Source organism: Anomaloglossus baeobatrachus, chromosome 3 (assembly GCF_048569485.1).
Source record: "Anomaloglossus baeobatrachus isolate aAnoBae1 chromosome 3, aAnoBae1.hap1, whole genome shotgun sequence".
Taxonomy (NCBI): Eukaryota; Metazoa; Chordata; class Amphibia; order Anura; family Aromobatidae; genus Anomaloglossus; species Anomaloglossus baeobatrachus.
Genome location: NC_134355.1, coordinates 384,485,433 through 384,499,697, shown reverse-complemented (window position 1 = coordinate 384,499,697; position 14,265 = coordinate 384,485,433). Strand labels below are relative to the sequence as shown.

At 46.0% G+C, this 14,265-nt stretch overlaps 1 protein-coding gene across 3 annotated transcripts in view; it reads right to left on the bottom strand.

The window, feature by feature from the left end:
- COL12A1 (collagen type XII alpha 1 chain) overlaps positions 1–14,265 on the bottom strand; it is a 220,316-nt gene that overhangs the window by 146,567 nt on the left and 59,484 nt on the right. For 2 of the 3 annotated variants that reach the window (XM_075340200.1, XM_075340201.1), the window contains exon 14: positions 10,716–10,985. The exons of the other annotated variant lie outside the window; for it this stretch is intronic. In XM_075340200.1, coding sequence (XP_075196315.1) covers positions 10,716–10,985 — 270 coding nt within the window. The remainder of the gene's footprint in view (positions 1–10,715; positions 10,986–14,265) is intronic. 3 annotated transcript variants of the gene reach the window in all.

Genomic DNA, 14,265 nt, shown 5'->3' with positions numbered 1-14,265 from the left:
CCTGACCGAATATTTAAGTTGTCATCCCAATCGGGTATCTGCGTCTCATCTTCATCAGTATGTTCCTCATTGCCTATAACCACAGTTGTTGGAAAGGCAGCATTTTGGTAGCCAACAGTTTGCATTTTATGAAAGTCAACCTCCAAGCCATGTCATGCCCTTCTAAAAGCATGTATAACACAGCGAGGGGACTCCAACCACAGTCTCCCTCGTTGCCACTCACTGGGCCACACACACCCCACTTGACTGGCATCGGTTGAGCCCCCTTTTGAAAAAGAAAAAGATGCTTTGCATGAAGCACTCTCAAAAATACGCGTGCCTTTCCCGTCCCCTGGCTGACCCCGGGGAAGAAAAGTCCTCTGAGAGCCATGCCTTGTTCATCTTGGTTCTTTTAGAAACACAGCGAGGGGACTCCAACCACAGTCTCCCTCGTTGCCACTCACTGGGCCACACACACCCCACTTGACTGGCATCGGTTGAGCCCCCTTTTGAAAAAGAAAAAGATGCTTTGCATGAAGCACTCTCAAAAATACGCGTGCCTTTCCCGTCCCCTGGCTGACCCCGGGGAAGAAAAGTCCTCTGAGAGCCATGACTTGTTCATCTTGGTTCTTTTAGAAACACAGCGAGGGGACTCCAACCACAGTCTCCCTCGTTGCCACTCACTGGGCCACACACACCCCACTTGACTGGCATCGGTTGAGCCCCCTTTTGAAAAAGAAAAAGATGCTTTGCATGAAGCACTCTCAAAAATACGCGTGCCTTTCCCGTCCCCTGGCTGACCCCGGGGAAGAAAAGTCCTCTGAGAGCCATGACTTGTTCATCTTGGTTCTTTTAGAAACACAGCGAGGGGACTCCAACCACAGTCTCCCTCGTTGCCACTCACTGGGCCACACACACCCCACTTGACTGGCATCGGTTGAGCCCCCTTTTGAAAAAGAAAAAGATGCTTTGCATGAAGCACTCTCAAAAATACGCGTGCCTTTCCCGTCCCCTGGCTGACCCCGGGGAAGAAAAGTCCTCTGAGAGCCATGACTTGTTCATCTTGGTTCTTTTAGAAACACAGCGAGGGGACTCCAACCACAGTCTCCCTCGTTGCCACTCACTGGTCCACACACACCCCACTTGACTGGCATCGGTTGAGCCCCCTTTTGAAAAAGAAAAAGATGCTTTGCATGAAGCACTCTCAAAAATACGCGTGCCTTTCCCGTCCCCTGGCTGACCCCGGGGAAGAAAAGTCCTCTGAGAGCCATGACTTGTTCATCTTGGTTCTTTTAGAAACACAGCGAGGGGACTCCAACCACAGTCTCCCTCGTTGCCACTCACTGGGCCACACACACCCCACTTGACTGGCATCGGTTGAGCCCCCTTTTGAAAAAGAAAAAGATGCTTTGCATGAAGCACTCTCAAAAATACGCGTGCCTTTCCCGTCCCCTGGCTGACCCCGGGGAAGAAAAGTCCTCTGAGAGCCATGACTTGTTCATCTTGGTTCTTTTAGAAACACAGCGAGGGGACTCCAACCACAGTCTCCCTCGTTGCCACTCACTGGGCCACACACACCCCACTTGACTGGCATCGGTTGAGCCCCCTTTTGAAAAAGAAAAAGATGCTTTGCATGAAGCACTCTCAAAAATACGCGTGCCTTTCCCGTCCCCTGGCTGACCCCGAGGAAGAAAAGTCCTCTGAGAGCCATGACTTGTTCATCTTGGTTCTTTTAGAAACACAGCGAGGGGACTCCAACCACAGTCTCCCTCGTTGCCACTCACTGGGCCACACACACCCCACTTGACTGGCATCGGTTGAGCCCCCTTTTGAAAAAGAAAAAGATGCTTTGCATGAAGCACTCTCAAAAATACGCGTGCCTTTCCCGTCCCCTGGCTGACCCCGGGGAAGAAAAGTCCTCTGAGAGCCATGACTTGTTCATCTTGGTTCTTTTAGAAACACAGCGAGGGGACTCCAACCACAGTCTCCCTCGTTGCCACTCACTGGTCCACACACACCCCACTTGACTGGCATCGGTTGAGCCCCCTTTTGAAAAAGAAAAAGATGCTTTGCATGAAGCACTCTCAAAAATACGCGTGCCTTTCCCGTCCCCTGGCTGACCCCGGGGAAGAAAAGTCCTCTGAGAGCCATGACTTGTTCATCTTGGTTCTTTTAGAAACACAGCGAGGGGACTCCAACCACAGTCTCCCTCGTTGCCACTCACTGGGCCACACACACCCCACTTGACTGGCATCGGTTGAGCCCCCTTTTGAAAAAGAAAAAGATGATTTGCATGAAGCACTCTCAAAAATACGCGTGCCTTTCCCGTCCCCTGGCTGACCCCGGGGAAGAAAAGTCCTCTGAGAGCCATGACTTGTTCATCTTGGTTCTTTTAGAAACACAGCGAGGGGACTCCAACCACAGTCTCCCTCGTTGCCACTCACTGGGCCACACACACCCCACTTGACTGGCATCGGTTGAGCCCCCTTTTGAAAAAGAAAAAGATGCTTTGCATGAAGCACTCTCAAAAATACGCGTGCCTTTCCCGTCCCCTGGCTGACCCCGGGGAAGAAAAGTCCTCTGAGAGCCATGACTTGTTCATCTTGGTTCTTTTAGAAACACAGCGAGGGGACTCCAACCACAGTCTCCCTCGTTGCCACTCACTGGGCCACACACACCCCACTTGACTGGCATCGGTTGAGCCCCCTTTTGAAAAAGAAAAAGATGCTTTGCATGAAGCACTCTCAAAAATACGCGTGCCTTTCCCGTCCCCTGGCTGACCCCGGGGAAGAAAAGTCCTCTGAGAGCCATGACTTGTTCATCTTGGTTCTTTTAGAAACACAGCGAGGGGACTCCAACCACAGTCTCCCTCGTTGCCACTCACTGGGCCACACACACCCCACTTGACTGGCATCGGTTGAGCCCCCTTTTGAAAAAGAAAAAGATGCTTTGCATGAAGCACTCTCAAAAATACGCGTGCCTTTCCCGTCCCCTGGCTGACCCCGGGGAAGAAAAGTCCTCTGAGAGCCATGACTTGTTCATCTTGGTTCTTTTAGAAACACAGCGAGGGGACTCCAACCACAGTCTCCCTCGTTGCCACTCACTGGGCCACACACACCCCACTTGACTGGCATCGGTTGAGCCCCCTTTTGAAAAAGAAAAAGATGCTTTGCATGAAGCACTCTCAAAAATACGCGTGCCTTTCCCGTCCCCTGGCTGACCCCGGGGAAGAAAAGTCCTCTGAGAGCCATGACTTGTTCATCTTGGTTCTTTTAGAAACACAGCGAGGGGACTCCAACCACAGTCTCCCTCGTTGCCACTCACTGGGCCACACACACCCCACTTGACTGGCATCGGTTGAGCCCCCTTTTGAAAAAGAAAAAGATGCTTTGCATGAAGCACTCTCAAAAATACGCGTGCCTTTCCCGTCCCCTGGCTGACCCCGGGGAAGAAAAGTCCTCTGAGAGCCATGACTTGTTCATCTTGGTTCTTTTAGAAACACAGCGAGGGGACTCCAACCACAGTCTCCCTCGTTGCCACTCACTGGGCCACACACACCCCACTTGACTGGCATCGGTTGAGCCCCCTTTTGAAAAAGAAAAAGATGCTTTGCATGAAGCACTCTCAAAAATACGCGTGCCTTTCCCGTCCCCTGGCTGACCCCGGGGAAGAAAAGTCCTCTGAGAGCCATGACTTGTTCATCTTGGTTCTTTTAGAAACACAGCGAGGGGACTCCAACCACAGTCTCCCTCGTTGCCACTCACTGGGCCACACACACCCCACTTGACTGGCATCGGTTGAGCCCCCTTTTGAAAAAGAAAAAGATGCTTTGCATGAAGCACTCTCAAAAATACGCGTGCCTTTCCCGTCCCCTGGCTGACCCCGGGGAAGAAAAGTCCTCTGAGAGCCATGACTTGTTCATCTTGGTTCTTTTAGAAACACAGCGAGGGGACTCCAACCACAGTCTCCCTCGTTGCCACTCACTGGGCCACACACACCCCACTTGACTGGCATCGGTTGAGCCCCCTTTTGAAAAAGAAAAAGATGCTTTGCATGAAGCACTCTCAAAAATACGCGTGCCTTTCCCGTCCCCTGGCTGACCCCGAGGAAGAAAAGTCCTCTGAGAGCCATGACTTGTTCATCTTGGTTCTTTTAGAAACACAGCGAGGGGACTCCAACCACAGTCTCCCTCGTTGCCACTCACTGGGCCACACACACCCCACTTGACTGGCATCGGTTGAGCCCCCTTTTGAAAAAGAAAAAGATGCTTTGCATGAAGCACTCTCAAAAATACGCGTGCCTTTCCCGTCCCCTGGCTGACCCCGGGGAAGAAAAGTCCTCTGAGAGCCATGACTTGTTCATCTTGGTTCTTTTAGAAACACAGCGAGGGGACTCCAACCACAGTCTCCCTCGTTGCCACTCACTGGTCCACACACACCCCACTTGACTGGCATCGGTTGAGCCCCCTTTTGAAAAAGAAAAAGATGCTTTGCATGAAGCACTCTCAAAAATACGCGTGCCTTTCCCGTCCCCTGGCTGACCCCGGGGAAGAAAAGTCCTCTGAGAGCCATGACTTGTTCATCTTGGTTCTTTTAGAAACACAGCGAGGGGACTCCAACCACAGTCTCCCTCGTTGCCACTCACTGGGCCACACACACCCCACTTGACTGGCATCGGTTGAGCCCCCTTTTGAAAAAGAAAAAGATGCTTTGCATGAAGCACTCTCAAAAATACGCGTGCCTTTCCCGTCCCCTGGCTGACCCCGGGGAAGAAAAGTCCTCTGAGAGCCATGACTTGTTCATCTTGGTTCTTTTAGAAACACAGCGAGGGGACTCCAACCACAGTCTCCCTCGTTGCCACTCACTGGGCCACACACACCCCACTTGACTGGCATCGGTTGAGCCCCCTTTTGAAAAAGAAAAAGATGCTTTGCATGAAGCACTCTCAAAAATACGCGTGCCTTTCCCGTCCCCTGGCTGACCCCGGGGAAGAAAAGTCCTCTGAGAGCCATGACTTGTTCATCTTGGTTCTTTTAGAAACACAGCGAGGGGACTCCAACCACAGTCTCCCTCGTTGCCACTCACTGGGCCACACACACCCCACTTGACTGGCATCGGTTGAGCCCCCTTTTGAAAAAGAAAAAGATGCTTTGCATGAAGCACTCTCAAAAATACGCGTGCCTTTCCCGTCCCCTGGCTGACCCCGGGGAAGAAAAGTCCTCTGAGAGCCATGACTTGTTCATCTTGGTTCTTTTAGAAACACAGCGAGGGGACTCCAACCACAGTCTCCCTCGTTGCCACTCACTGGGCCACACACACCCCACTTGACTGGCATCGGTTGAGCCCCCTTTTGAAAAAGAAAAAGATGCTTTGCATGAAGCACTCTCAAAAATACGCGTGCCTTTCCCGTCCCCTGGCTGACCCCGGGGAAGAAAAGTCCTCTGAGAGCCATGACTTGTTCATCTTGGTTCTTTTAGAAACACAGCGAGGGGACTCCAACCACAGTCTCCCTCGTTGCCACTCACTGGGCCACACACACCCCACTTGACTGGCATCGGTTGAGCCCCCTTTTGAAAAAGAAAAAGATGCTTTGCATGAAGCACTCTCAAAAATACGCGTGCCTTTCCCGTCCCCTGGCTGACCCCGGGGAAGAAAAGTCCTCTGAGAGCCATGACTTGTTCATCTTGGTTCTTTTAGAAACACAGCGAGGGGACTCCAACCACAGTCTCCCTCGTTGCCACTCACTGGGCCACACACACCCCACTTGACTGGCATCGGTTGAGCCCCCTTTTGAAAAAGAAAAAGATGCTTTGCATGAAGCACTCTCAAAAATACGCGTGCCTTTCCCATCCCCTGGCTGACCCCGGGGAAGAAAAGTCCTCTGAGAGCCATGTCCACATTGTCAGTGGACAGACACGTGTGCTTATCTGCCAGCAGACCCACAGCAGCACTGAAGACAGGTTCCGAGAGAACGCTGGCTGCAGGACACGACAAGATCCCCAAGACGTACGTGGCGAGCTCAGGCAATTTATCAAGATTGGAAGCCAAGAATGAGCAGGGCTCAAGTTGCACAATAATGGCATGTTTCCTTGCATATACTCATATATCTGTGTGTCCTCCTCTTTTTCCTTGTCCAGCTCTTTTGTTTTCGCATGAGTATATGTCCTTGTCACTTTCCCATGTGTTGTGAGTTGTTTGTGACCTTTTGGACACCTTTGAGGGTGTTTTCTAGGTGTTTTTCTGTGTTTGTGATTGCCTGCCATTGTTTCCTATGCAGTTCGAGTTCGGTTCGTCGAACGTTCGACGAACCGAACTCGAACGGGAGGTCCGTTCGGCGAACCAACCTCGAGCCGAACCGCGACCGGTTCGCTCATCTCTACTCAAGATTAAACGACGTGATGTCTAAGGTGATGCAAGTTAACAGCTGCACGGGTCCCGTCATAAAGTCTGGATGATATGGAAAATGTGTCACAGCTTAAATATGGTCATGGTCCACTGTAAGTATGGAAGTCCTATTAAATGAATGAGGGTTCTCTAGTGACTAACACTACAATAAATGTGGTTTTCCCACAATTCTTTATTAACGCTGCCACTCAGGATCGCATAAACCATCAAACCTTCTAAACAATCATGTAGTACTTACTCAATGCAGACAAACTAACATTACACATGCAATCGATCCCCCCAAAAAAATTATAATGATAAAGATACAATTTTGGCATTTTTGGCCTTGCTGGGCTCAGTTTAAGGCCCCCTTCACACGTCCGTGATACACGTGCGTGTTTGGTCCGTTTCCGTATATACCGGAGACACGGCCAAACGTGCACCAATGTTAATCTATGATTGTGGTCACACGTCCGTTATTTCATTATGTCCGTGTGTGCGTGTCCGTGATCCGTATGTGTTTGCGTTTGGCACGGATGCATGTCCGTTATCTGCACGGAGCACGCACACGTGGACACAATGAAAGTCTATGGGTATGTGCACACACGTTAGTAAACACGTATGCATATACCTATAGTCCGTGTCCGTTTGGTGTTTTTATTTCTAGTGATGTCGGCTATTCTTTCTATTTCTGTGTATGTCGGTCAATCTCCCTGAGTCCGTCGGTCAGTCTCTCTGTCTCTCTGTCGGTCTCTCTGTCTGTCTGTCCCTCTCTCACAGTCTGTCGGTCAGTTTCCCCCCCTCTCTCATACTTACCGTTCCCCGATCTCCGGCGCTGCACGGCATTCACACTGCTGCGGCGGCTTTTACTATTTTGAAAAAGCCGGCCGCCCATTAAACAATCTCGTATTCCCTGCTTTCCCCGCCCACCGGCGCCTATGATTGGTTACAGTGAGACACGCCCCCACGCTGAGTGACAGGTGTCACACTGCACCCAATCACAGCAGCCGGTGGGCGTGTCTATACTGTGCAGTAAAATAAATAAATAAATAATTAAAAAAAAACGGCGTGCGGTTCCCCCCAATTTAAAAGCCAGCCAGATAAATCCATACGGCTGAAGGCTGGTATTCTCAGGATGGGGAGCTCCACGTTATGGGGAGCCCCCCACCCTAACAATATCAGTCAGCAGCCGCCCAGAATTGCCGCATACATTATATGCGACAGTTCTGGGGCTGTACCCGGCTCTTCCCGATTTGCCCTGGTGCCGTTGGCAAATCGGGGTAATAAGGAGTTATTGGCAGCCCATAGCTGCCAATAAGTCCTAGATTAATCATGTCAGGCGTCTATGAGACACCTTCCATGATTAATCTGTAAGTTACAGTAAAAAAACACACACACCCGAAAAATCCTTTATTTGAAATAAAAAACACACACAAATTCCCTCATTACCAATTTATTAACCCCGACAAACCCTCCATGTCCGGCGTACTCCACGGACCTCCAGCGTCGCGTCCAGCTCTGCTGCATGGAGGTGACAGGAGCAGCAGAAGACAACGCCGCTCCGGTCACCTCCACACAGCAAATGAGGTGAGTAGCGCGATCAGCTGCTGTCACTGAGGTTACCCGCGGCCACCGCTGGATCCAGCGGTGGCCGCGAGTTACCTGACTGACAGCAGCTGATCGCGCTACTCACCTCATTTGCTGTGTGGAGGTGACCGGAGCGGCGGTGTCTTCTGCTGCTCCTGTCACCTCCATGCAGCAGAGCTGGACGCGACGCTGGAGGTCCGTGGAGTACGCCGGACATGGAGGGTTTGTCGGGGTTAATAAATTGGTAATGAGGGAATTTGTGTGTGTTTTTTATTTCAAATAAAGGATTTTTTCGGGTGTGTGTGTTTTTTTACTGTAACTTACAGATTAATCATGGAAGGTGTCTCATAGACGCCTGACATGATTAATCTAGGACTTATTGGCAGCTATGGGCTGCCAATAACTCCTTATTACCCCGATTTGCCAACGGCACCAGGGCAAATCGGGAAGAGCCGGGTACAGCCCCAGAACTGTCGCATATAATGTATGCGGCAATTCTGGGCGGCTGCTGACTGATATTGTTAGGGTGGGGGTCTCCCCATAACGTGGAGCTCCCCATCCTGAGAATACTAGCCTTCAGCCGTATGGCTTTATCTGGCTGGCTTTTAAATTGGGGGGAACCGCACGCCGTTTTTATTTAATTATTTATTTATTTATTTTACTGCACAGTATAGACACGCCCACTGGCTGCTGTGATTGGGTGCAGTGTGACACCTGTCACTCAGCGTGGGGGCGTGTCTCACTGTAACCAATCATAGGCGCCGGTGGGCGGGGAAAGCAGGGAATACGAGATTGTTTAATGAGCGGCCGGCTTTTTCAAAATAGTAAAAGCCGCCGCAGCCGTGTGAATGCCGTGCAGCGCCGGTGATCGGGGATCGGTGAGTATGAGAGAGGGGGGGACACTTCAGTCAATCGGGGGATTAGCGGTCACCGGTGAATCCTTCACAGGTGACCGCTAATCAGTACTCGACACAGACAGAGCCGCGGTATGAGGATGAAGTCGGGTGAAGTTCACCCGAGTTCATTCTCATCGCGCAACTCTGTCTGCTGTCAGCCGACATTTATAAACGACATTGTGCATCACACACACGGACATTACACACGGACATTACACGTACACATACACGTTAATTCCACACGCACACACGGACGTTCTGCACACAAACACGGCTAGCATACGCAATTCACACAGGTGCCACACGGACCATAAAAACGGACACAAAAACGGGACACGGACCCGAAAAACGGCCCGTAACACACGTGCGTGTTTTTCACGGACGTGTGAAGGGGGCCTAAAATAAAGGATGAACAACTTTGTTAAATCTGTAATGTATATATTATTGTAAATGTGTCCTGCTCTTTATAACCAGCTCATTTATGGTTCATTTATGGTTCAAACCCACAAAATTATAACATGATGATAATTTTACACCATGTTAATGGAAAACACTAATCAATTACATTTAACAATGGAGATATTTTTAGTAGATCATATCATGTACAGGGGAATTAACTATATTTGTAGTCAATATGTTTAGCGATTGTATCATCATATGATGAATGTCCTCTTTACATAATAATTTTGAGAACTTACAGATGTCAATTAAAGTGGTTGTCCAATATTCAGACAACAGCTTCTCAATCTCTATTTTTCCCAACCTATAAAATAATAACACATATACTTCCCTCCAGGCCATACTAGTGGTGTTGGCTCTCCCGGGGATCGCATAAGAATCAGCACTGGTTTTGCTGTCACCTCCTTCGGATAAATCAAACATCCAGAAAGTGAAATAGCAGCTGCTGATGTCTGACTTGTCAGAAGGAGAATCATGAATGGATAAGAAGGTCGGGTTTAACACTGCGCTAAAACCATGAAGCCAGACGATGTGATGGATCGTCTGGCTTCATGGTTTTAGCGCAGTGTTAAACCCGACCTTCTTATCCATTCATGATTCCCTATTGTATCATCGGGGCTGCTGCTTGACCAATTTCTGCCTTCATAGGAGTTGTGCCTGTCACAACTTCCACAGGTGAGCACCTGTTTTATTTTCTAAGCCTGCATTGTTTGCCAGATAAGACCCTATGTGCGCTTTTCTCTCCACAGCTCCTTGATTGTCAGAAGGAGGAGAGAGTGAAGTTCGTGTTAATTGGCCCCAGCGATCACATGGCATAATTTGGCGATCCCAAGGAGAGGTAGTGCTGACACCGCTGGAACAGCATCGGCACCCAAGGTGAGTATCTATGCTATTATTTTCCTGGGGGGAAACATAGGGATTGAGAAGGGGTTGTTTGAGTAGTGGACAACCCATTTAAGATCTTTAGCATCTCTTGTCAAAAGAACATAGGGCCCAATTCATTATGACTGATGTTTCATATGTAGTCTCAATGATGACTGATAACAGTCGTATTGATACTAGTCTTAATAATTGGGGTGGAGGAGTAAGATGCACCTAATTCCTTATGAGACACCACCATTTAATGAATTAGGTGCATCTTACAACTGGCGTGCACTTCGCTAGAAATGTTACTACAGTCAGATACTGGATTCACATTTTTTTATTAAGTCACGCTACTACTTTTGATGAATTCTTCAGATGTCCCATCCCACCCTCGGTCTTCTTACTTTGGCAAAGCTTGTCAAAACTGGTATGCCATTACCAAAAGTCACAAATTTTTTTGAGGACTGTGGTTTTACTTATAGTTGAGAAGTTGTGTAATAAATATAAGACAATCTGTATCCGATTTTGTATAAAGATTGAGTTTTACCTTCTGTGGTAGCTTCTCCTTGGAGGGGAGGTCCTTCACCACTTTTATAATTAGCAAATACTGAAATTTGATACTTTGTTTCTGGTGTAAGGTTATCCAACATTGTGTTTATTACATCACCAGGCACGTTCTTCTCTCCTGACTCATCATCAAACAGGGATTTCCATGAAACTCTATAACCTCGAACCATTCCAGGAGCTGCTGTCCATGAGACTCCAATTGTAGTGTCTGTAATGTCCTTAGTCACTAAATTGCGAGGTGACCCACGCTCTGCAAAAAAAAAAAATCATATGTATGTATATAACTTTACATAAATCAATTCCATATTCTAACCAGAAAATTACAAAAGTTAACTCTTAAAAGTCATTTTAGTTGGGTGAGTGAAATATAATCACACCGTGCTGTACAGCTCATCCGGTCATAAAATCTAGTTGCATTCATAAGAAGAATAAAGCAATATCCTTTGTGTAACCGAGATAATCCCTTAACCAAGGTATGTCCATAAACCTTTCTGCTACAACAGAAACATAGTTTACATTAGTGTCCCATAAAACCAAGCACCTGTGGCCCTTACCTTAAGAAATAGAAATATATACATATTGATCCTAAGTAAATCTTTGAAAAATATCTCATGTTTGCATCTAAAGATTCCTGCCTTGACATATACAAGTCTCTTGAACTTGACATACCATTACGTCACCTTACATGGCAAGACTTCAACAAATCTATCGTAATCATCTAAAAACTTGTAAGCTCACTGACATAAACATTTGGTTTAATCCACCAATGCAACCAAGAACGCCATAAATAATGATAATTACTTTCAGTTACAGGGTGCACTTTTGCAAAACATGGATATCTGACCTCGCAAAGAGCAGCAAGGAAATGTCTCTTGTAATAGAGATACAATCCCCTGTGCATATGTAAGTGATTTCTGTAGGATCCAAAAACACAAGCGTAATAATTGGCTACAAAGTGCTGCTACATTATGCTTATGAGTTTTTCCATCTCTCTATTGAGTTATATGGTTTAGACATTTGTATGGAATAAAGTGACATGCAGAACACTCAGACACAATAATACCTATTGATTTGTGCACATACAGTGTTCTTCACAAATGAGTATACTCCAACAGACATATCAGAAAACCTTTAGTTTCCTTTAAGAGTCAACATTTTTTGGGATACCATACTAAAAAATACTCCCACAAATGTGGGACATTAGTTACTCACAAGATTTGTTGTACACCAAAAAAAGTAATTTTTCTAACAAATTAATTTAACACCATGTTGTAAAAATAAAAGCTAAAGCTTACACTATAAAATTCTAACCAAAGGTAAGTCTATATTCATTAGTCAGGTGTCCAGGAGAAAGTTCACTATGAAAAGATGTTACTGAACAAAGAAAATCCCTTTACATTTCATACTCTCAGCACTAATGGCACCACATGGAAGAGAAATGTCAGAAGACCTTAGAAAGATTTGTTTGTATGAAAAGGTGAAGGCTACAAGAATATTAGCAAAGCTTTTCTTATCGGTCAGAATACTTTATCAAAAGTGAGACAAAAACGTAACAAATATGGAACTGTAGCCGTCTAACATACATGTCCAGGCCGACCACTGACGTTAACAGCTAAACAGAAGCATAAGCTGATGAGAAGGGTTAAAAGAAATCGACATGCAAGATCACTGGAGCTATCTAAACAACTTGTGAAGCCAAACTGGGGTGTGTTTCTCATGACACAATATAATATACACTGCAGAAAAATGGAATGCATAGATGTCATCCATAAAGGAAACCTCTTCTAAAGTCCATACACAAAAAAGCCCCCCAATAATTTGCCAGGGTCCATGCTGACAAATATGAAGACTACTGGGGCTCTATACTTTGGAGTGAGGACACCAAGATAAATGTTTTTGAAACTGATGGTTTTAAACTGTATGGTGCCACCAAGGTGACGAGAACAAAGAAAGATACATGGTGCCTACAGTGAAACATGGTGGTGGTATTGTCCTTACGTGGGGCTGCAGCTACATTTCATTGATAGTATAAATGTACCACTTTATTTTGTAAGAGAAGATGCTACCTTTACTCTGTGCCCTTCGTAGTTGTGCACTTTGTCAATGACAATACAAATCACACATCTAAGGCCACAGTTGCATTTCTGAAGAAGAACAGGCTGAAAGTGATTTAATGGCCAAATATTTCTCCTGATCTGAACCCAATAGAAAAACAATGGGGAATTCTGATATTCCTATATTAATCTTACTTCAATGATATGGGTTTAAATGTTCTATAAGACTCAGCCTTCTCAAAATTTTGAAAACTTTTTTGTGTTCAGTAAGAAATTGATTGAAATTTTATTTTCCAACATAAGGTGTACTCTTTTATGCTGAGCAATGTATATATGTGCAGCAAAATAAAACTAAAGCCTATCCCCAATGTGTGAGGATAGATACAAGCCATGGACATACAGCACTGACTATCCTATTTTCCAGTCTAAAAACAAGTATGGACATGATGAACTTGTTATTTTCAATACCTGCCAGCGGGGGACAAATGGGAGGCCCAAGTACACATTAGACTGCAAACATGAGGGCATGGGTTGTTTTAGTCAACAGTACCTTCTGACACCATGATTAACTGTGAGTATGAAGATTCTTGACTCATGAGAATTTTTACTATAAATCAGTTTTCAAAAGTGGTGTTTGGTGCTAATAAATGGATAGACTTATTGTATGTTGACTTTTAGGTTTCTGTAACTATCAATGACTTCAAATGAGAGGTAGCCAAATCTGTGGTCACTTATGAACACCAAATAAGCAGTCCATTGAAAGCGATGGATGTTGTTCATATGCAAATATTTAAAACCGAGGAAATTCAGAGTCCATGACGTCCACCTGTATACCAAATGCAAGGCTCTTCTTCAGTATTTATGGGGTTTCTGATGTATACTGTTTTTTCCAAATATTGCAATAGTGCAAATGGAAAATGATGATACACATACAACTATACACAGAATAGTTTTCTTAGAATTATTACTAGTAGATATTGATACAGGTAAAATATATCTTTGTACCGTGTTAGCCGGTAGAGATAAAAAAAGGTTTAAAAGAACTGAAGTCCTCAGTGGTTGATACCTTTTAATGACTAACTGAAAAGATGGTAATAATAGCAAGCTTTCGAAAAGATGGTAATAATAGCAAGCTTTCGAAAAGATGGTAATAATAGCAAGCTTTCGAAAAGATGGTAATAATAGCAAGCTTTCGAAAAGATGGTAATAATAGCAAGCTTTCGAAAAGATGGTAATAATAGCAAGCTTTCGAAAAGATGGTAATAATAGCAAGCTTTCGAGACTACTCAGGTCTCTTCATCAGGTTCAGTATCTGAGCCTGAAGAAGAGACCTGAGTAGTCTCGAAAGCTTGCTATTATTACCATCTTTTCAGTTGGCTATTAAAAGGTATCAACCACTGAGGACTTCAGTTCTTTTAAACATTTTTTTAGTAGATATTGTGCAGATACTATATTGCTGTTGCTGAAAACTGCAAG